Raw genomic sequence first — 23722 nt, 5'->3', positions numbered from 1 at the left:
GCTTCCAGTTGTTCGTGCACACTGATAAGATCCCCCTGAGTCTTCTCTTCTCCAGGCTGAACTGTCCCAGCTGTCTCAGCCTCTCCTCAAATGACAGATGCTCCAGCCCCTTTATTAATTTCTTGGCCCTTCACTGGGCTCACTCCAGTCTGTTCATGTCTCTCTAGCCCTGGGGAGCCTAGAACTGGACCCAGCACTCTGATGGATCTCTCTAGCTCAGAGCAGAGGGGGTGATCACCTCCCTTGACCTGCTGCCAACATTCTCCCTAATGCAACCCCGGGTGCTGTTGAGTGCAAAGGCACATTTCTAATTCATGTTCAACATGGTGTCCACCAGGACCCCAGATCTGCAAAGCTGCTTTCCACCCAGGTGGCCCCCAGCCTGGTACATGGGCTCATTCCTCCCCAGGTGCAGGACTTGGCATTTCCCTTTGCTGAACTTCATAAATTCACTTTTTTTATTAAGAAGGGTTGGACCATTGATCCTCAAGGTCCCTTCTAACCTGGTATTCTATGGTAAGTCCCTGTTTACCGATTTTGCCAGCCTGTTGAGGTTCCTCTGAATGGCAGCATGTTCATCTGATCCATCCAGTACTCCTCCTGGTTTTGTATCATCTTCAAACTTGCTGAGGGTGTGCCAGGGTAGGCTGTGAGAGCACTTTCTAGTTTTTTTTAATACTTAATGAATTTTATACGCCATCTCAGTGTTTCGCTTCCACGCCCACAAAGAAACCAATCTGACCTCTCTGAAATCTTGTCTTCTGACATTGCAGTGATATTGCAGGGGCCACCAGCATGTTTTGAATTGTCAGTTCAACCTCCGAAGCCTTTCTCTGCTCCTCGGACACTGGACACACATCTAGCTTTTAATGATATAATCTCAGGAGAGAAATACCTTTTATAAAGCTTACTACTCCATGTGATGCCTGCAGAAGCTTCTTGCCACCTGCCTTGCTGAAAGCAAAATGTCTGCGAATCACAGACTCTCTGCTTTGTAATCTTGACATTGCCAACAAATACTTTTTAAACTGAAGAAAGCAACTCACTGCTTTGATTGGGTAGCCCTCCAGCAACTCGTGTGAAGTTCAAGGACTTGTCACAGCAACATCTGAGTTTTGCAAACAGTGGAGTTTGTCCTCGTCCCAGAGTGGAGGAGAATTGGCTCTGCCTTTTCCAAAACAAGGGCTTGTCCCCCTGGGTGGGTCGGCGCTTTGACAGCTTGTCTCCGTGGCAGTGGTCAGCTGGCAAGACTGATAAAAAAGGTCCTTGTCACGGACTGGCCCTGCCGGGTGCTGCGTCAGGCGGAGCAGCTGCTGTGTCAGGCAGCGAAGAGGCAAAATGGTTCTTGCTCTCCTCTTGTCAGCGATCCTGGGACTTCTGATTGTCAAGGCTGTTTTGTTTCAGCTGAGAAATCCGAGCTCCCCTCCTTGCATCGGAAGCTGGATCCCTTGGTTTGGAGCCACGTTTCAGTTCGGGAAAGCTCCTCTGGAGTTTATAGAGCAAGCTAGAAGCAAGGTAATGGCTGTGGCAGTGTGTGTGCTCAGGGTGGCTGCCTGCAAGGGGAGAGGCAAAGAGAAACTTCTGCATTAAGTTTTCACTTTCCTGTCACATTTTATAACATTTAGCTGGTGGAGGTTCGGCTTTGTACCAGTAATGTTGCTTAGTTGTGGATCTGATCCAGGCACGATCTCTGTGCTGGGATCATCCTGTCTGGAGCCGGCACCTCTGCTGTTTTGCTTTTAAATTCTGGCCACATGTTAATCTTGGTTTCAGATAATGTGGAAAGCCCTGTGCCAGATGCTGGGACCAGGAGACTAATTATTTGTGCGCCTAAAGTTAGGTGAGATTTCTGAGTACCAGCTGTTGTCTCCCAGCATTCAAGGGAGACACGGGAATGCTTGGCAGGCAGCTTTTTCCATCCTAAAAAAATTACTGGAGACGGGCATGAAGATTTACCCCCTGCATGTGCCTTTCTTCCTCTGTGTCTATCTGATAGAGCCCAAATGATTCATTTAGATTAGATGCTTAATTTCTAGGCAGCTAATACTGACATAAACCCCATCTTATTGTTTTCATTCAGTGATATTACCTGCTACTGATGCAATATAGTCAACCTCAATTATTCAATGCTGAAGGATCACACAGCCCACTACTTGCAAAAACTAGCTACAAATGTGACATCCTGAAATTTGAAAACAAAAATTCAGAAATACTGGATATTTTAAAATTTGATTTCTTGTTTTGAACTATTAGATTTCATATGTGTAAGTATTTCTTTGCATCACGGTTGTTATAAACTTGTGGTTTTAAGTGAAAGCAAAAATTCAAGTATAATCAGCTGAAGTATGAAGTGTAAGAATATCAAGAGCTGCCAATCTTGTATTAAAGCACATTGGGTCCACCTTAGAGTAAGCTCATGGATATGATCTGCAGTTTCTTGACTGCTTTGATCTTAACAGGATGGTTTTAACCTTATATTATTATGCCTTGTATCTTTCATCTGTGCATCTGAGGCCACCAACGTAAGAGGGACATGGACCTGTTGGAGAGGGGCCACAGAAATGATCAGAGGCTGGAACAGCTCTGCTGGGAGGACAGGCTGAGAGAGTTGGGGTTGTTCAGCCTGGAGAAGAGAAGGCTCCAGGGAGACCCTATTACATCCTTTCTGTACTTAAAAGGGGCCGATGAGAACGATGTTGTATGGACCTGTGGTGTTTCCCAGTCTTTGGAAAAAAACAGAGCAGCTTTGGAGGCCCTAAATCCTAAGAGGATTTTTATTTTGCTTTCTATATCTCCGAATGTCATCATGTCTCCTTAAACACCATTTCAGACAGAGCAGTAAACTGGGATGCAGTGTTGGCAGGCGATGCCCACACTTCGTTGGTATCCACCCATAACACAAGGATGGTAAATGCACAACTGCTTGACAGCTTGTTCCAGTAACTGACCTTATTATGTTAGAGCATCAGTGTAATTATACCAGGGCAGATGAGAAGTGTCTGTCTTGAAAAGCAGCTTTCAGTAGATGCTCAGTAACAAGGCGTAAGGAGCACAGCCAGATCAGAGCACTCCACCTTCTGCTTTTTCTTCCCAGCTTCTGGTCATCAACAGCTTAGGGACTTCCTAGGCTGAAATTTGCATCCAGATGATCTGACTATCATAACCTAAGCTTTTTGTTACCCTGGGTATAATTTTGGCTTCACGGCATCCCACAGCAATGGATCCATAATTTAACCACGAACCATGTGAAGAAAGCATTCTGTCTGGTTTAAAACCAGAAGGTAACTTCTAATAGGTGCCCATTAGCTTTCACGTGGTGAGAAACTGGGAATAATTACTCTCTTTTCACCTTTCCTGGGATCTAAGCCCACTTAGTCTCCGTTAATTTAAACTTTCATTCATGCTTGCTGTGCATCCCTCTGCCTTTTCTAGCTCAGTATGTCCTGTTGAGATGGAGGGGGCAGAGAAATACATTGAATTGAAGCTGTGGGCACACAATGGGTTCAGATATTTGCTGTCCTTTCTTTGCTCCTTTCCTAGCAAAAAGCTTGTTAGCTATTTTGATATTAATGTTTAAACACCTGTACAGGAAAGAAACTGTTGGTATTAGCAGAACCTTTAAACTAGAAAAGAAAAACAAAACAAAACAAAATAAACACCCAAAATATTTAAAAGATGCAGGAGTAGGTAGTTTTTGTTAAAAAAATGTAGGTTGAAATAAGTAGGATTATGGATTTTTACAATGTGGGCACTTTGCTATGGCAGCCAAGGGGTGCAGTAGATAATCCATCACTTGGGTTCTTTAAATCCAGGTAGGTTTGAACTGTAACATACTTCAAATATATAGTGTTATTGTGGAGAAGGAATCTCTTCTCCTCTGCAAGAGGTCAGGCAGGCCCTGGTGATGTTCGCTTCTGGTTTGTAAATCTACAAATTTTGGTCCGATTCATGTTCATCTTTGTGCATTTCTGAGCAAGGTGCATGAGAGCAGGAAGGGCCAGGTCCTCCCTCCTGACCTCTCAGCAGCACTGAAGTCCTGCTAGGGCTCCCGTCAAACGTGTTAACAATACAGTAATATAACATCTTTGTTTCTTCCAGCATGGGCCTGTGTTCACAATATTTGCTCTGGGAAAACGATTCACTTTTGTGACCGAGGAAGAAGGAACTGAAGCATTTTTTACATCTAAAGACTTAAATTTTGAACAGGCAGTACAACAAGCTGTCGAGAATGCAGGTAAATGAGATGTAGCTCTTTTTTAATGGAAATCAAATCTAGTTACCCAGGACCATTAAAGCATAATCCAAAGCCAATTAGTTTATGATCATGCGTTAAATGCTTGTCTTAACCCATGACCGTGCTACGAAATGAAGGTGAAATGAAATTCCTTCATGTGGATCCAGCACTGTAAGCCTGCAAAGTGATTTGGATTCAGTCTTAAGGGATCAAAGGTTTCTGAAGCAAGGACTGTTCTTACTGATGAAAAACATAAAGCAGCCCCAGTTTGAGATCAGGTTCTTTTCTGTGGCTGGACACTCAAACAATGTGTACCAGGTTTGGAGCAATAATATGTTGTCCTATCACTTAATTTGAAAATCAGCTTGTAGCAATAATTAGTTGTTACCCTGCAGTACAAAGGTCATTAGGAAGGGACGAGGTATATATCCCATCCGCAGAGGCGTGTTCTGTCAGCTTGTGTGCTTATATCCACATGGAGTTGCGCAGACAGGAATTCTTTGAGTAGTTTGGCACTTTGGGATTGTGAAAAGAGAGAGAAGCAAGTTGGCAGAGAGATTAAATTGCAGAATCCCTTTGGCTGTGAGGCAGCGCTGGTGATCACCGAGTCCAAGCCCTGCTTGGAGCAATGTCAGTGACAGCAGGTTGCTCAGGGCTGTGTCCAGTTGGGTTTTGAGCATCTCCAAGGATGAGCACTCCAGGGCAACCTGGAGTTCCTGTGTTTGACCCTCCTCACAATAAAAACTTTCCTATGTCTCAGTGAAATCTCCTGTGTTCCCATTTGTGCCCATCGCCTCCTGCCCTGAGAAGAGCCTGTCCCCATCTTCTGTACTCCCACCACCAGATATTTATCATAGAATCATTTCAGTTGGAAGAGACCCTCAGGATCATCGAGTCCAACCATAACCTAACCTAACTCTGGCACTAAACTGTGTCCCTAAGAACCTCGTCTGAATGCCTTCTAAACCCCTCCAGGGATGGTGACTCCACCACTGCCCTGGGCAGCCTGTTCCAATGCCCGACAACCCTTATCTGCAGTGATAAGATTGCCCTGAGCCTTTTCTTCTCTGGGCTGAACAGTCCCAGCTCTCTCAGCCTCTCCTAGTATGACTGAGATGATTTACTATAGCATGAAGACCCAAACTGTTTTTTCTTGGATTAGTTTATTTTCTTGTCAGTCAGTTTTGTGGAGCACATGCTTCTGTACATCCACATGGGAGCTGGAGGGACGTGTCTGGATTGCTGATTCTGGCACTGAAGCTTCATAAGGCAGGAAGATGTTACACAGACTGGTAGAAGCAGAGCGCTCGCCAAAATCTTTACGGGGTTAGAAGGAAGATTTCTGGGAGTTTCAGTCTAGGGAAATTAGGGTTAAGGTGTTTAGAGTCACAAGTTATGTGTAGAAAATTTTTACTCTATCTTTCAGTGAAAATCTACTTCATCTACTTCCCAAAACGTTTCTGGTTTTTTTTGTATTTAGTTTCTGTCCCTGCAGAAGCATTTTACCAGAACCACGGGAACCTCTACAGCATGATGAAAGGAAAAATGGCTCCTTCGAATCTGCACGTGTTCACAGGCACTTTGTGTGAGGAACTACATGAGCACATGGCACAGCTGGGCATGGAGGGCATAGGCGACCTCAATGACCTGGTAAGGTAAGAGAGCTTTGCAGCACATCTCTAGTGTACAGGTAACCTATATGGGAGCAGAGATGTCACCATAAAGCTGGTGGAGCTCAGGCTCATAAATCTTAGAAAAGCTATGTCAGGATACTCATCACAGCTTCACAGTTTCAGGTGGCTCACAGAGTAGACAGGGTTTCATCCAAAGGTGATGAACCATCCAAAGGTTCCTCCCAGCGGGGAGGAACATCTGAATTACCTATTTGGAAGAAAAAAAAAAAAAAGACAGACCACAGCATCTTCCAACAAACCCTGTTTCCCGAAAGATGGGATGAAAGTTTCACATGTTTATAGAGAACTTATGAACAGACAAAATGCTTCATCTTCAGCAGGATGAAAACTTTCCTTGCATGTTTTGGGCCAAGTATAGCCCAAAATTTAAATAAGACTTCTGCAACTGACTTTGCTGCCAGAACTTCATCCTTCATGTGAAAAAAATCCCTTAACTGAGAGTTTCATGTGACAAAACCAGAGCTTTTAACTCCTTCTCCTTCCTTATGACCTGGAATAACCCCTGTATCTTACCTGTCCATCAGGACTACAATTGCCTTTGTGTTGGACCTATTTCTAAGATGTCCAGGTTGTCTTTTGCTGACATTTCCTGCATATTATATCTACGATACAGCTTTTTACTGCACCTAAACCACTGAGCACTTGTTGCTTCAATTACTGCAATTTGGATTACCTGGGGAAAAATGTGGGGGAAAAAGGGCTTTGAAACCCCCCAGCCCTCAGTCCCACTGGTCTCAATAATGAGGTGCAAACCCCCCCATCCCATGGTGTTCTCCCACTGTCTTCTGAGAGCAGAGTCACATCTAGTCACAGGCTAGATGATAAACTACAGAATCGGTAAGAGGCATCCACAGTAAGTCTGTGCTGAGTGTGATCTGTTCTTATGGTTTTGCCAGATAGAAGAATTAGGATGCAGTGACCTGGATAATTGTTATTTAGCTGCCTTGAAACTAAATCTATGCAGCCAGCAGGTGGCTCCATCTTCCTTACGATCTGTAGAAAAGCAAGAAAGTGAAAGAGCCATTGCTTGAAATACATGTGTAGCAGTGACTGGAACCAGCGAAAACTGCGTAAGGGTTTCTCAGAGCTCAGGAGTGCAGGTGAAGAGGCCTGGGAAATGAGCTGAGTTTGCAGAATGACAGAGGAGCAAATAGGGAAGGAGTGAGACAAAAAGAAAACAGAAAAAAAAAAGCATTGTTCAGTCCAGCAAAGCTGCAGGCAGAGGAAGGATTTCTCAGGGTGTCTGGTTGTAGAAGGAGATGTGCAATGCCCACAAGGTCCACATGGGCTGGCCTGAAGTAGAGGGGTGGTCAATGGGGAGAAGGGGACCTCAGTGCCCAGAGCCTTTCTGCTGCTGCTCAAGTGATCAGACATAAACTGATGAAGTTCAGTCACACGCAGAGGACTAGCCTGAGGTCCATGTGTCTCCCAGCCTCTGCTTAAAATCTGGGAGGAGAGTGTGAGTGAGGCAGGAGCCTTGTGCCAGCCCTCCCATCCTGGTGTGACGCTTGAGTCCTGCACTTCTAGAGCTGGCAATTCAACATGCCAGTCCTGACCTAAAACTGCCACAACAGCTTCCCTACAGCCTGTAAGTCATAGAATCATGGAATCATAGAATCATTTTGGTCAGAAAAGACCTTTAAGATCATCAAGTCCAACCATTAACCTGACACTGCCAAGTCCACTTCTAAACCATGTCCCGAAGTACCACATCTACGTGTCTTTTAAACACCTCCAGGGATGATGACTCAAACACTTCCCTGGGCAGCCTGTTCCAATGCCTGACAACCCTTTTTGTCAAGAAATTTTTCCTAATATCCACCCTAAACCTCCCCTGGTGCAACTTGAGGCCATTTCCTCTTGTCCTGTCACTTGTTACTTGGGAGACCAACCCCCTCCATGCTACAACCTCCTTCCAGGTAGTTGTAGACAGTGAGAAGGTCTCCCCTCAGCCTCCTGTTCTCCAGGCTGAACAGCCCCAGTTCCCTCAGCCGCTCGTCATCACACTTGTGCTCCCGACCCTTCACCAGCTTCATTGCCCTTCTCTGAACTCACTCCAGCACCTCAAGGTCTTTCTTGTCGTGAGGGGCCCAAAATGGGTTTTGTCCTTGCAGGCATGTCATGTATCCAGCAGCGGTGAACACTTTGTTTGGGAAAGGCATCTGCCCAACAAGTCAGAGTGAAATCAAGGAGTTTGAAGAACATTTTCAGAAGTACGATGAGGACTTTGAATACGCTTCTCAGATGCCTGAGTGCTTCCTGAGGTAAGAGAGCGGAGGTGATGCACGTGGTGTACCCATCATAGGCATTTTGGCTGCTGGGATTTCAACTGTGAGAGACATTTCCCCTGGAGGGTGATGTGCCGTCTTTATCGATGGTGTGTCTTTGGGTCAGGCAGACTTTCAGCTAGCTGCTTCAAAGAAGTTCTGAGCTTCTCTCATGCATTTTCCTGGCATAAAGCAGAAAGAACCTGAAGTAGGCAGGGTCCACCTTGGACCTGGCAGGGAGCAGCAGAACTGGGCAAAGAGCAAAGGCCTGAGCCTAAACATGACCCCTAAGCTGAAAGGGTCCCCGGTGATGCATCTCTTTGCTCTCTCCCACACCTTGGCTGTTTTCCCAGCAAACTGCTCTGGAGTTACACAGCCACACTGTTGCAGAGCTGGCCTTGGGTAGAGGCAACCAAACTCCAAGGAAGGGAGCCTGTCAGGGCCATGACAGCACCTTGAGCACCTTAAAACAGCCTTCAGAAAGACCTAAGGACGCTCTGAAAATGTGGCCTTTATTTTCTCAGGGAACGTCCCAAGATTGAACTAAACTAAAGCCACAACGAAAACTTGTAGGGAAATAGATCTGAAAATCTGGGAGAATTGCAGTCACAGGTCCTGGCTGCAAGGTGAGGCCTGGCCAAGGTGAAGGTCTCAGACATGCTGTTCCTCACATCAGTCAACACCACTGTCAGTCAGACTGACGCTTGACTATTCATCAACTGACTGCTGCCCTGGGGCTTTTGGAAAGAAACCAAGGAGTCCTCATGGAAAAGGAAATGTTGGGTTGTGCTGCCTCTGTTAAGTGCTTCTTGTTTGTTGCTTTTCTTTACAGGAACTGGTCTAAATCCAAAAAATGGCTTCTAAAATTATTTGAGAAAGTAGTGTCAGATGCTGAGAGGACCAACCCTTCAGAGACTGCATCCAAGGTAAACATCCGAGGCTATGAAATAAGATGACTTCATCATATATTCTGACTGAAGTGATAGAGGGCAAGAATTATTTCAGTACTGGAAGAAATAAGCCAAATATGTCAGCTTCAATAGCTGTACCTTAATTGTCCAGTGTTGCTGTCACCTGCATTAGAACAGACCCATAATTTTGAGTTATACTCCTCAATGTAGTTCATTTCCTACAGTTCTGGGGAATTTTAAGCCAAGGGTTCAGAGCTATGACCCATCATCAGCCTCTGGTATCGCAGTGGAAAGAGGTGAGAGAAAGACCTCTTCAGTTGTTTCTCTGAGGGCACCGCGCTGTGAAATTTCAAAACCTTACATGTACTATTTTTAAACCCTGGTGTAGAGTGAGTAGATCCTCCAGCAGCCAGACTAGTAGAAAATAGCAGATTACTGGATTGGAAGCCAAGTACCCTAAATATTGATTGTGTCAAAGCTCTGATAAGTTGTCCCTCTGGTTATTCTCCATAAGCTATGGCAGGAATTCTGTCTATACGGTTGACAGATGTGAGGGCAGACTGGCCTGGGAATTTTAATCTACCAAATGATTATAGAACAGATCATTAAACAAAACAGGTTTTATTTAGACTTTAAAAGCTTTACATACCACAATTTCTTTCATAAAATAAACCAGAATAATGGAAAGGAACGGGGCTGGAGAAGGCATGGTGGGAGATAAGAAGGTGCTGGAGGTAGGAGGCACATACTTGGTGTCTTAGATTGGGTGGGAATTCGGAAAAAAGAGCGGTCATTTTTTATTCAAGGTCAGCCTTTTCTCCCCTGAATACTAAACAAGAAGCTTTGCCTTGAATGCATGGTTGCCTCGTATATTTAAACAAATACTATAAACAAAAGCTGATGTTAGAACATCACACAGTTGCTATAGTTTCAAAGAATATCAAGCTATTGAAGTCACTGGATAGGTCACTAACAAAGCACCTGGAACTAGGGAGTTGGCTGATCCATCAGACCATCTCTTCATAACAAGCACCTTTTTGGCAGGAACAGAGAGAACATTTTCTTCATTCGTTCAACTTGCTCGGTCCTATTTTCAGGTTCTTTAAAGTGGAGAAGTAGAGCAGGAATTTCGAAAGAATAGAGATTTCTTTTCTTTCTTCCACATACAAGGAACAATGGGGAGTGGGGGAACCAAATCCCCCCCAAACTTGAAGAAAATGGAGGGCAGGGTGAGTGTTCAGTAGGGATTCACATGGTGCGTTGACTTCTTCTGGCCCCCTGCCTGTGAGTGAGTCTCACTTTCTCTTGATGAATGTCACCTCTTCTTCGTGACTACCGAAAAAACATAACTAACGTTAGTTCTTTTTGATAAACTAGTCTTATGTTGTATTCTTGAATTCTAGTAAGCCCTACCCTAAACTAGATTATAATATTTATTTGGAAATACGTATTATTTTATTTTATTTTTAACAGACACTACTGCAACATCTCCTGGATTGCTTGCAAGAAAAACATCTGGCTCCCAGTTATGGTCTCCTAATGCTCTGGGCTTCCCAAGCAAATGCTGTCCCTGTAAGTACATCAGCTGGAGAAACACCTTCTCTCTCTCCTGTCCAAAAGCCTGTATTTGGGAAGCAAAGGCTTTGAACCAGAGGTCACACACGCTGTGTGTGTCCCAAAGAAGGGATTATCACGCCCACATGCATCTCTACAAATACACCCAGGCTGCAGTCTCACAGATCAATGACAAGAAAAGCTCTTCTTGTATTTTTCCTAAATTATTACATCCCCTATCATAACATTTGGGCAACATATGTCTCGTAGCTATTAGGATCACAGTCTTAAGCTGTGAAGAGCATTTAACTCTGTTTAAATAGCCTGGCATTATCAAAAGCGTAATATAGAGTAACTTCATCTGTGTAAAAGTCCTGGAGTGAATTTGGCTCTCTTGCTTTTTGGGATCTGCTGGACAAATAGCAGTGTTGCTTCAGGGGGAGAAAAGCAATAGTTTGATTCTCCTGCCACTGAAGATTTGTCTCTGTTAGAAATGGATTTGACAGATTAATGATCCAGATACATGTATGCTAACAAGCCCAATATATCTACCACAGCTCAGGCCGACCAAAGACATTTATAGGAATTTCTCAGATGAGAAATCCATAGCAGCAAAAACATCCTTTATTTACCATGACTACTAAGCTCGTTCCAGCACAGTTATGTCCATTACAGATGTGATTTAGAAAAAAATGATGGTGAGTTATTTTTAGATATACTCCTAATGGATATATCTATGATTTTTGTAGATTGGATATTGCTACAATTTACCCTAAAGTAATTTAATCCATTTTAGTGAGATTTCTGTGGTTTTACACGTTGGTATAAGTGAGAGGCACAGCCTGCCGTCTGTTACAGGATAACTGACATTCCTTCCACAGCACTATCATTACTTACTCCTGTAATATTCTGCTGTAAATAGACATACAGATATTTTGTTGTTTCTCAGAATAGTCACAACTACCGTTCTGGTGACTGGAATGACAAAAAAAGGCCTTTCACCTTCCAAGGGGATTTTTTACAAGTGCGTTAAACCCTTTTATCTGAAACAATTCAGTTTTCCCTCCTCAGCCCGTGGAGCGAAACCACAGTGTCCAAGCACTGTACAAGAAAACTAAGCTACCAGATTTGTTTTGCAGGAGGAGGGCCGCATCCACGGGGGGCTGTTTGGGAAATAACAGTACGAGTTCTCATCCCTCAGCAGCACAGATGGCCCGCGACCAGATCTGCGTGCGGACGGCATCTCCCGCCAGCTCAGCAGGAGGAGAGAGACTCCTGGCAGCTCTGCGAGTCCTTCTGGTTTCATCCCGCTTAAGAGGATTTTCTCCTTTCTTAAATTTCTTGATTTTCAACTTCATTGCATAATCAGTTAGCAAATTATTTCTAAAGGGGATCTTCTACCGCTTGTTTTGCTGTTAATTAAGTTTTCTTGCCCATTTTAGTGTGACTCACTGTGACAATGCCCTACTAATCATTTAACCTCATTTCTGCTAATATTGGTAGGAATTTACTATTTAACTTTTTTCCATTCATGCAGCTAAATCTAATCACACACAATGATTTAGTAATTCATCTTAACACCTAGTTATTTGAAATTAAAGAAAGGATTCTCTGTTTCAAAGCCAAAGCTGTGTAATGTTCACTGAAGATAAGTACACAGCAGATCACTAAACCTAATCTTCCAGGATCTGCACCCTTGGATGTGGATTTACCCAGAAAACACAACTCCCTGTGCATCCCAGCTGCAACAGGCACATCCAAAAAAGTGCAGATATTTCCACCCGCCTCAGTGATTTGCTACAAAGATACTGTAATTCTGTTCCATATTCCTGAGTTAAAGTACTTTCATCTCTGTTTAGATTGCGTTCTGGACCCTTGTTTTCATACTCTCTCATCCTTCCATTTACAAGAAAATCATGGAAGACCTGGCTTCTGTTTTTGGCAAAGCAGGTAATAAGTCAGACCATGTCCTTCTGGAACCTAGAAATTATTTATTTGGTGTTGGCCCAGCACTTGGTCAATAACCAATGGCTGAGAATAATCACAGAATCATAGAATCATTTCAGTTGGAAGAGACCCTCAGGATCATCATGTCCAACCATGACCTAACCAACTCTGGCACTAAACCATGTCCCTAAGAACCTCTTCTCTACATCCTTTAAACACCTCCAGGGATGGTGACTCCACCACTGCCCTGGGCAGCCTGTTCCAATGCCTGACAACCCTTTCCAGGAAGAATTTTTTGCTAATATCCAATCTGAACCTTCCCTGGTGCAACTTGAGGCCATTTCCTCTCATCCTATCACTTGCTACTTTGGAGAGGAGACCAACCCCCTCCATGGTGCAACCTCCTTTCAGGCAGTTGCAGCCAGTGATAAGGTCTCCCCTCAGCCTCCCGTTCTCCAGGCTGAACCCCCCAGGTCCCTCAGCTGCTCCCCATGAGACTCGTGCTCCAGACCCTTCACCAGCTTCATCACCCCTTCTGCACTCCCTGCTGAGGGTACTGCTGATAACAGAGTCCAGCTCAGAGTTCGTTATTCAGTATATACTCAAGACATCTTTTTAAGCAAAACCACTTTTGATGTTAGCAAAAGAAGGTAGAAAAGGTAGAAGGTAGAAAAAGAACCATATGTATTTGTTGCTTCATTCCACACCTACCGTTTAGACCTAGCTTTGTATCAGCCAGTCTTGTGCTTTGTCCATGCATCTATTGTAGTGTCGGGTAAGATCTTTCAGTTCAACTGCTTTTTATGATGAGACACTGGCCCAGGTTGCCCAGAGAGGTGGTGGATGCCCCCTCCCTGGAGACATCCCAGGCCAGGCTGGACCAGGCTCTGAGCACAGAATCACAGAATCACAGATCACAGAATGTCAGGGATTGGAAGGGACCTCAAAAGCTCATCCAGTCCAATCCCCCTGCCAGAGCAGGAACACCTAGATGAGGTTACACAGGAATGTGTCCAGGCGGGTTTTGAATGTCTCCAGAGAAGGAGAATCCACAACCTCCCTGGGCAGCCTGGTCCAGTGTTCCATCACCCTGACTGAGACGAAGTTTCTTCTCAAATTTAAGTGGAACCTCTTGTGTTCCAGCTTGAACCCATTACCCTTTGTCCTATCACTGGTTGTCACTGAGAAGAGCCTGGCTCCATCCTCGTGACACTCACCCTTTATATATTTATAAACATTAACGAGGTCACCCCTCAGTCTCCTCTTCTCCAAGCTCAAGAGCCCCAGCTCCCTCAGCCTTTCCTCACATGAGAGGAGCTCCACTCCCTTATTCATCTTTGTGGCTCTGCGCTGGACTCTCTCCAGCAGTTCCCTGTCCTTCTTGAACTGGGGGGCCCAGAACTGTACACAATATTCCAGATGTGGTCTCACCAGGGCAGAGTAGAGGGGAAGGAGAACCTCTCTCGACCTACTAACCGCCCCCTTCTAATACACCCCAGGATGCCACTGGCCTTCCTGGCCGCAAGGGCACAGCACTGGCTCATGGTCATCCTGCTGTCCCCCAGTACCCCCAGGTCCCTTTCCCCTACACTGCTCTCTAACAGGTCATTCCCCAACCTATACTGGAATCTGGGGTTGTTCTTAAGTTCTTAAGCCTTTCTCCTGGCCCTGTTTTCTTTGCTAGTGTCAGCAGAGCCCGAGAGCTCAGCCAGGGCTGCTTGTCTTGGTGCCTACAGTCCCTGAGATTTCCATGCAGTGTCCTACCAAAGTACCGAAATAGTTCAGGGACTCCTGACTTCCAAAATGATCTTCGTTTGGCCTCTTCTGGACAGTGCCATATCTACACCAACCTCGGAGTTATTAAATTATCTTCAACGGCTTTTCTTAAGTTGTACTGATTTTGGTCCACTTATTTGCTTTGAAATATAAAGAAAATTTCTGGGTGTAAACAAGGTGTTAAAATCTTGAGGTATTCCATCAGAAGGTCTAAAGCAAGACATGTCGGTGTGTATCAAAACAGGTATGAAGTCTAATTTTTACACAGTCTTCTTTCAGGTAAAGATAAAGTAGAAGTCTCTGAAGAGGACCTTAAGAAGCTCCCTTTTATTAAATGGTGCACTTTGGAAGCCATACGGCTGAGGTCTCCAGGTGCAATCACCAAGAAAGTAGTAAATCCAATAAAAATTCAGGTGAGTTTTGTTGGGTTTTGGTTTTAACCAAACAGCTGCTTTATGATTTGTCTAGAAAGGGGCCTCCCAGAAGATCTGGATAAAATTAATAGAGATATTCCACAATGTCACATATATATTCCGTTTAGGTTTAACAGTTTTATTCATCATCATCAATTCAATCATCACTAATTTAAGAGTGGTTTCGCTTTTCTTGCTCATAGTCTTACCTTCAATTTGAATTTATTTTAGATTGAATTGAATTGAATTGAGCTGGAGACACTGTGCTAACAGTATATGAAATAGTAAACAGACACAACAAATATAGTAGAAGGGACCACAGTTTAGTAACTGGTAAAACTGATTTTCTGTTTGTCCTCTACATTGGCATTCAGAAGGGCAGTGCCAGTGTTCAGGAGTCTAACAAATAAATATTTGGGAGAAAAACATTCTCTTAAGCAATCAGCACTCATGCCCATTTAAGAAATTACTGAAATCCCATAAAGGTCTACTGTCATATAAGTTTTTTTATGAATTTATTTGCATTTTGAAGGCAGCCCTTAACAAAAGATTTAGCAAAAAACACCAGTCCACATGATACATCAAGAAGCAGGAAAGACAAAAATAATGTTTCTATTATTTCTATACCTGAAAAAAACCAAATTAGAACAAAAATAGTCTTTCCACATTCTCCACTGTTTAGCTCTTACTTTAAAAAAAAGGGCAACAGCAAGAAGCAGCTTCATACGCCCACCATGGCTTCACCAGCCTCACCTGCCCTCTGTTAGGACCTTCTTCTGAAGGAACAGACGTACTTAGGAGGGACTGGTTTGTGAGTTGAACCCCTGATCTTCCCTTTTCTTAGAGTTTTCTCTCCTTTTCAGAATTTCACCGTCCCTGCAGGTGACATGCTGATGTTGTCGCCATATTGGTTACACAGGAATCCCAAATATTTTCCTGACCCAGAGATGTTCAAACCTGTAAGTTGTCGCTCTTACTGGGGGTATTTTGCTGTCTTATCTCCTCTTTGCTTATTTCACAACAAAAGCTTAAGGACAAATTGGCTTTTAAGTTGGTTATTCCCTATCGTCTGGAGGGTGGCCTTGTATACAGATATGTGCACAAAAAGGAGCACCTTGTGGGATAAGCCAGACTTTAAAGTTCAGTTACATATTCCAGATAATATGGTACTAATTTATATCCCTTTAATCTTGGTTCAAACCCCACGATGGAAAGACCCCCTTGATTTCACTGTTGAACCCACCTCCAAATATTCTCCTCTCCCTGGCAGCTGCCTGTACAGCTCATCTCCACATAGTTCCCCAGGTTCCATGGTCTTTCCAGTCGGATAATTTCTGGTAGGTATTAGCTCCGCTAATTCAGCAGCTCATCTAGAGTTTCTTGATTATTATTCCACTCCAGGTGGCCGTGTGGGCAGGTGCATAACTGCTCTTTTTAGCACCATCCGCTATAGAACGGTTTGTCTTTTTTACAGAAATACTTCAAGGAGTAATTTAAACAAAACTTCTAGAAAACTCTTCACCAGTTTGAAATCCCTCGTAACAATTCCTGCCTGTTTGAAATCCTGAACAGAAAGCTTGATGCAGCAGCTTATTTCTTCAGTAGCTTTTTTCTTAAAAAGCAAGCTTATTTTTTTAGAAACCCACCCTTTTTCCATGAGGAATAGGTAGCTGCCCCTTGGACACTGCCATTCCAAATGGTGTTGCCTTGCTTCATCACCGCTGAGATTTTTTTTCTTGCTTTTATTGGATTTTGATGCTAATAGATTTCTTCTTCAGAAAGCTCTGAACAGCCCCAGTTGAAAAAAAAACCCATCCAAAATAAACAAACACAAGATTACATCTTCTCTGATACAGCTTCATCGGAGGAGTTCACCACCACAAACTTGACAGGCTGTTACTTGAAGGTCTTGGTAGAGCTGCAGTAAGTTTCTGGAGGCTGGTACAGTTTGTCACCCACCATTTGAGAGATTTACTTCTGTCATTGTCACTCACCCAAACTTTAGCCCATATTGCCTTGTTCCCTGTGTTGTTCCTTTTCTCTTAAAGCAACTCAGGATGGAGCAAGATGCTCTCTGGGTACACGCAGGCTGTTTGTGTCGAGTTCATTTTCTCACACTCTGGCCTGCACCTGAGAACGGGGCTGTGCAATCCTTGTGTTTCTCTGGTGTGGCAGCTGATACAGAATCACAGAATCACAGAATGGTTGGGGTTGGAAGGGACCTCTGGAGATCATCCAGTCCAACCCACCTGCTAGAGCAGGTTCACCAGAGCAGATCACACAGGAATGTGCCCAGGTGGGTTTGAATGTCTCCAGAGAAGGAGACTCCACAACCTCTCTGGGCAGCCTGTTCCAGGGCTCTGGCACCTCAAAGGAAAGAAGTTTCTCCTCATGTTCAGATGGAACCTCCTGTGCTTCAGTCTGTGCCCGTTGCCCCTCATCCTGTTGTTGGGCACCACTGAAAGGAGTCTGGTCCGTCCTCTTGACACCCACCCTTGAGATACTTATAAACATTTATGAGATACCCAAACACCTTGTGTTTGTGCACAGCATCTTAGAAATGGTTTGTGTGCAAAATGCGGATGAGCCATTTGTGTGCATACAATGTTATGGCTGACGGAAGGTTCCAGTTGAACCTTTGCTTTGAATGTATTTATATATATATATATTGCATATATATAAAAGGAGAAAGTCACACTTTTATAGGCATTTCAACAGCTCGAGATGCTGAATTTAGAAAAATGGGAAGGATAGGAAGAATGCTTGAGGGGTGATTTTGAAAACCTCTCCAGCACTTTGAGCCACCTAAGTATGTTTTGAATAGCACCCTCATTTCTTTCCCTGAGTTGCTGCTGACTTTTGAATCCAGACTTTTAATACTAACAGGTTGAATGCAAAAAAAAATGGCATTAATGCAACTTTGTATGGAGGATTAGCTGTCCAAGGTAATTTTTAGCTTGCAGAAATAAAGTTAAGCTTTATTTATATAAGGCTGATTTGGAAAAAAATGTTTCTTCCCACAGGATCGTTGGAAAGAGGCAAATTTAGAGAAGAATGTTTTCTTGGACGGCTTTGTGGCATTTGGAGGAGGGAAGCATCAGTGTCCAGGAAGGTCAGTGAAACAGCTGGGGTTTATTTATTCCCAAACCCTGCAGAGAACAACTCTCTTGAACTGGGCTCCTCTCACACTTGGAGAGAAAGTGTTTTCATTGCTTTGCTCTTTGTCAGTCTCCTAATGTTCAGTATTATCAGGACCTTGTTTAAACTAACTTGAAAGTGGTTTCGTTCCTGGAAAAGACAGGTTAAGTCACGATGTAAAAACAGAATCTGAGACTAGTGTATCAAAGGATATCCCCAGGGAGGATGGTCAGCCCAGCTCTGCTGCTGCTGAGGTGTCTTTTCATCAAGGGAGAGTTGTTCCACTTACGAAAAATGCCAATTTACAGACATTTAGGTTGCCGTAAACAAGTACTAAACTAACCTAAAGAACTTTTCTGTAGTCTGAGACTCTTTTTCCGTCCTCTGTGATGCCACTGACATTTTGCTGATCTTCAAATGTCTTAACTGGCTCCACTCTGTTTAAATCTTGTCTTTGCATTAAGGCCCACGCAATTGTACGATGGCTTAAATTGCAGATCCTGTCTCTCTCCACTCCTCCAGCAATGCCAGCCTTGATGCTTCCTGCATTCCTTCTGCTGTTTTCTCTGCTCTCCCTCTTCCTGGAGCAAGTCCCAGGGAGCCAGCTGCTCCTCCTTTCTGTGTTCAAACATCTCCCTGCTCAATTCTCTGCCGTCAAAACCTGGTGTCCTCTAAGAAGCAAGTAACCAAGAGCCCTTAAAATGAGTCCATTTAACTCAAGAGTCCCATGTGGAGCAGGGAATCTAGAGGGTGTTGCAGAGGATCTGCCTTCTTAAACCTGCAGCCTACAGCAGGCTGGACGTGAGTGTCAGAGAAACTTTGTGAAGCCATTAAAGGCATAAACAAAATGAAAAAAACTGCCTTCACCACTGAGGCTTGCCAGAGGAACGTGCTCACTCGCTGCTGTGCCTCCGTGGCTCGTACTGTATTCCTGCGCTAAATGTGAGTGCAGCCTCGTTCCCAGCGAGGGCGATGGCAGAATTCGCAAGAGGCATCTGCAGGTACAGGACAAGCTGCAAAACAATGTTTCCGAAAGCTGCTGGTTTATATATACTGACCTATTTCTTCGTTCAGGCTGTTCTGCAGACTCTGATAATATCTTTAAAATAAGTTTATGGTTAGAAAGAAAATGACAACATCTCTCCATAGACAACAGATGGAAAATCTTTTTCGTGCTGACTGACAAAAAGTCAGTCCACGTAACACACCCCTTCATGCTTTTCAGCAATAATTCCAAAAGAATAATGTGGTGGTCTTGGAAGAAAGGAAAATAAATCAAGGGATATATCTAGATCCCAGGTTGTAGATTTCCTTGGTATGACTGAATGAAGCAATGACATTTCAAGTTTAATTCAAGTTTTAGTTCAGTACTGGGATTTACAAATGAAATGTATTAAACATTTAATGTCTCTGTTGCAAAAGTTCATCATGAAATTAAAAGCTAATTTAATCAAACTCAAAGGTAGAAGATAACTCATCAAATATTCTAGCAAACACAACCTGCCAAGCCAGTGAGGATAGCTCAGAGGCAGGACCTCAAGCACCAAGAGCCCAGGACCACGCTGTGCAAGCAGTACAGTGGCTGTAAGGAGCCCACCTTTGTATGGTGCTGCCGGCATGGCATTTGCTTGAGTAAGTCCTGCCTAAACTGAGCTAGACATGAGCAAGAAATTTTTTTACAGTGAGACTGGTTAAACACTGGCCCGGGTTGCCCAGAGAGGTGGTGGATGCCCCATCCCTGGAGACATCCCAGGCCAGGCTGGACGGGGCTCTGAGCAACCTGAGCTGGTGAAGATGTCCCTGCTCATGGCAGGGGTGGCACTGGAGGAGCTTTGAAGGTCCCTTCCAACCCAAACTATTCTATGAGTCTATGAGCTAATTTCCATTGAAATATCTCTGCACTGCATTCCTCCAAGCTCAAGGTAATTCCAATGTGAAATCACAGAGATAATTTGGGTCTGAAGCTGCGCCAAAACAAACAAGCATCCTGCCACTGGGGAGCAGAGGGCGGCTCAGCGCGCAGATCAGCATGGCTCTGCAGGAGCGAGCTCGGGTCTCGTGGGACTTATTAGCTGCTTCTTCACACCTGCCAGGCCAAATCCAGCTGACGCCATGTGCAGTCATGTGGCCTTCTCCCCAGGGAATCCACCACTAGCCAAGTTTTCCAGCATCTCTCAAATAATGGAAAATAAACTGTGTAGAAGAGCAAGGTAGTATTACTATTTTAACTAGATATTTAAGACTTAAGTCTAAATTCTTCAAGTGAGTGATCCCTTGACCCATAGGTACATGCTAGTGCCTGAATGCAGAAAGCTCTTGTACATGTCAACAGAAAAAAATAATGGCCTGGAGGAGATCACCTGCAGTTATTGGAAATCTTCTCCAGATGACTAAGACAGACCTTTCTTGAGAGTGTTACAGAAAAAAATCGTGCCCTTGGGTCTCACACTGCATTCTAATGCTGACGCATTAAATACTAACTCCCGCTGTCACAGCTACTCTGATGTCATCAGGCTCCCAGCTGCATTATATAACTTTATATAGCACAATTAGTCATATAGCCTTTTCTATATTTGACTGTCTGCTCACTCCTATGAAGTTATTTCAAGTCAGCAAGCGTTAGAAGAACATAAATGTTTACACAGTGGAAAAACCCATAATGATAAGGGGCTGTTTTAAAATTAGGGTGTCGGAGACTGTCGGTCTACAGTTTCACTGGAAAGAAGGGGCAGCCGCTACATTTGTGTTCTTCGCCGGGGAATGAAGCTGAACAAAGCCACAGCATATTTTCCTACTGAAGATAAACTTTCAGGCAGAACTAAAGGGTTGGAATGTAAAATGTGTCAAAGCCACCCTGTGCCTTATCTGATGATAACATACATGTGACGGTCAGGCTGGATGGCTGACGTTTTCCTCCCTTTTCTTGCAGGTGGTTTGCCATCATGGAAATCCAGTTGTTCGTTGTGCTGTTCCTGTACAAATACCAATTTGTTCTTTTGGATGCAGTACCAAAGGAGGTAAAAAAATCCATACTTTTATGTAGCATTCCACATCTTTCTAGCTTTCATTCATCATGCTAAGCTGAACAACCATGCTCTACTGTGGTTATGGATAATGAAGCAAAATTTTGAGAGTGTTAATAAAATGTGTAATGAGTAACTCGATCTTTGTTTTAACTCAGACAGCCCAGATTAACTCCATCAATGTCAGTGGGGCTGCACTGTCTGTACAAGAAAGCACTTGCAGGAGTATTTTGTCTTATAATTGCCTAAACATTACAAAAGATTTTATAATTGCTTTCTACCACTCAGAAGAACAATGAATATGGAACTGGAATATTAATACTTAGAGATATGAAATCAGATGCAGCATTCACAGTGCTGTTCCACTACATATTCAGTGGTGGAAATGATTAGGGTAAGATGTAGGAGCAACACAGAAAGATTTTCCCATTAAGGATGTGTGGTGTAATCTCCACTTTCAGCGGTAATTTCCTTCTCCATTTGCACTGTGTCCTTTCCATTTTCCAAAAGTCTTTGTTCCTCACAAACACGGACTGCTGCAAAATCAGCGTGTCTGCCTGTCACAACCTCAACATGACACACACGGCCTGTAGCTAAACCACCAAGGAGAAGAGGGAGAAGTTGCGAGTGGCACAGGCTTTGAGTGATTGCCCTTTAGGCTGGAAGTCAGAAGCTGGGAAAACTTAATTCCTCTGCTCTGCTTGAAGAAAGTGAGATGTTGATCTCCAGTAGTGGTAGGAAGTCCACCTAAGACCAAAGCTCCAAGAAAATGTTTATATCTTAATGTTTAAGCACAATGATATTTCCATTACTGAATTAACTTAAGCGTTTCTACTGACTTTCTTCTTTTTACAGAGCCCTTTACATTTGGTGGGGACGCAGCAACCCATGGCACCATTCCGGGTCCAGTATAAATGCTGGGATTGAAAGCTGCCCAGCGCTAACTTACCTTCCTTTGCCAGACACCCCGGGATGGATGGACCAGTGAGCTGCTTCCCTACCCTCCACCTTCAGATAGAATAATAGAATCATTTTGGTTGGAAGAGACCCTTAAGATCATCGAGTTCAACCAGAACCCAACTCTGGCACTAAACCATGTCCCGAAGAACCTCATCTACACGTCTTTTAAACACCTCCAGGGATGGTGACTCCACCACTGCCCTGGGCAGCCTGTTCCAATGCCTGACAACCCTTGCTGTGAAGAAATGTTTCCTAATATCCAATCTGAACCTTCCCTGGTGCAACTTGAGGCCATTTCCTCTTGTCCTATCACGTGTTACTTGGGAGAAGAGACCAACACCCTCCATGCTACAACCTCCTTTCAGGTAGTTGTAGACAGTGAGAAGGTCTCCCGTCAGCCTCCTTTTCTCCAAGCTGAACAGACCCAGTTCCCCCAACTGCTCCTCATCACACTTGTGCTCCAGGCCCTTCACCAGCATTGCCACCCTCCTCTGAACTCTTTCCAGCACCTCCAGACAGGTTCTTAACAGTTCTTAATTTCAGCTTTAAATGCTGTACGCTCTCTGTGCTGTGGTTTGCCATACCAGTATAGTCATATCTGCGATCCTCACCTGATTGCCTGCCTCCTGGTATTTAAAAATCCTGCTGCATTCATGATTTGTCAGCCAAATTCTTCACAGACTTTGAAAATCCAATATACTAAACTCACCAACTAGACATTCAGGACAAAAAGCTGCTACATTTGGAAATCATTCATGGAAGTTGTGCGAGAAGGGGTAGAAAAGCAGATCCCTTGGGCCAGGTCACTGCTTCCTGCAGGTCTCTTCTTCAAACCAAAGCCAAAGTGGTGCCTGGTGGTAAGAAATCCAATCGGTCACTCCGTAGGGTTGCTGGTGCTGGTGTGCGCAAAACATGCGACAGCGCTGAGCAGAGACCTCCAGATCAGACCCGCAGCCACGATAAACGAGCATCACCTGCGTATCACAGCCTGGATCGGTAGGCGAAGATCTGGCCTGCTCTGCCTACAACCGGTGCATCTTTTTTTGCAAATAAAATGCTTTTGTAAAGGAAAAATTTCAAGCATGGGAAACACTGGGGTCTTGTTCCACTGGAGCACCAAAAATTCCTGCTGAGCTTTATTTGCTCCACGGGATTCAGAATCGGCCCTTGCATGAATATGCAATGAAAGTTTGATCATGATGTTTGGCTACTAATGAAAACCGACTGCAAAAAAAGCTATTGCTATTCATTAGACTGCTTGTCTGATATCTAGAACATTCTCCCCTTTAACATGACTGACATAGAACAAATTGCACAAATCTAAAAATATTAAATCCTATAAAGAATACCTAGTAAAAGTTGTTCAAAGAAGCTGTTGAATAAGTTCAGATACCAACACTTTAACTGCTGTCAGATTTCATAGACGATAATACTTGGCATGTATTTTTAGTCTTGTAAGTAGAGATTATTCATCATTTTAGAAGCATCTGCAAAAAACACAAATGGACTTTCGACAACAGTAAAAACTATGAGAATAACATCCATCGGAAAATAACCTGTTGTATAATTCATTAGATGGTTGGCTTACCTCAGTTATGGATGCAACAATTTGACAAACTTAAATGATTTATATGGCTGGAAAATGATTTGTCCAGGTTTCTAATTTAGCTCCTCATGGTCAATTCTGCAGAAGTTGCACTCTTACCTGCTGCTTCAGAATATCTTCCATAACAAAAAACTATTCCCTTGGTTTTCATGTGTGGTCATTACCCAGAAGTCTATTTTAATTTTAAAATTTGGAAATG

General features: G+C 43.8%; 1 protein-coding gene across 1 annotated transcript; it reads left to right on the top strand.

Moving 5' to 3' along the window:
• The first annotated feature begins 1338 nt into the window (after positions 1-1338).
• On the top strand, positions 1339-23579 carry LOC135986762 (24-hydroxycholesterol 7-alpha-hydroxylase). The gene is made up of 12 exons (XM_065631149.1): positions 1339-1515; positions 4099-4234; positions 5715-5889; positions 8043-8192; positions 9028-9121; positions 10580-10678; positions 12520-12610; positions 14663-14796; positions 15660-15755; positions 17820-17908; positions 20864-20951; positions 21813-23579. Exons 1-12 carry the CDS (start codon positions 1339-1341, stop codon positions 21882-21884), a joined length of 1401 nt encoding a protein of 466 aa, XP_065487221.1. The 3' UTR covers positions 21885-23579.
• Positions 23580-23722: the final 143 nt, after the last annotated feature.

This window comes from Caloenas nicobarica, chromosome 3, assembly GCF_036013445.1.
Source record: "Caloenas nicobarica isolate bCalNic1 chromosome 3, bCalNic1.hap1, whole genome shotgun sequence".
NCBI classification, from domain to species: Eukaryota; Metazoa; Chordata; class Aves; order Columbiformes; family Columbidae; genus Caloenas; species Caloenas nicobarica.
The sequence above is the reverse complement of the archived record's forward strand: the minus strand, read 5'-3'. Positions and strand labels throughout refer to the sequence as shown.

Coding starts and splice junctions, on each gene's coding strand:
- LOC135986762 (XM_065631149.1), top strand. CDS start 1,339: ATGGTTCTTGCTCTCCTCTTGTCAGCGATCCTGGGACTTCTGATTGTC. Junction 4,235..5,714: donor ACAAGCTGTCGAGAATGCAG/GTAAATGAGATG, acceptor TTTTGTATTTAG/TTTCTGTCCCTGCAGAAGCA. Junction 12,611..14,662: donor TTCTGTTTTTGGCAAAGCAG/GTAATAAGTCAG, acceptor GTCTTCTTTCAG/GTAAAGATAAAGTAGAAGTC.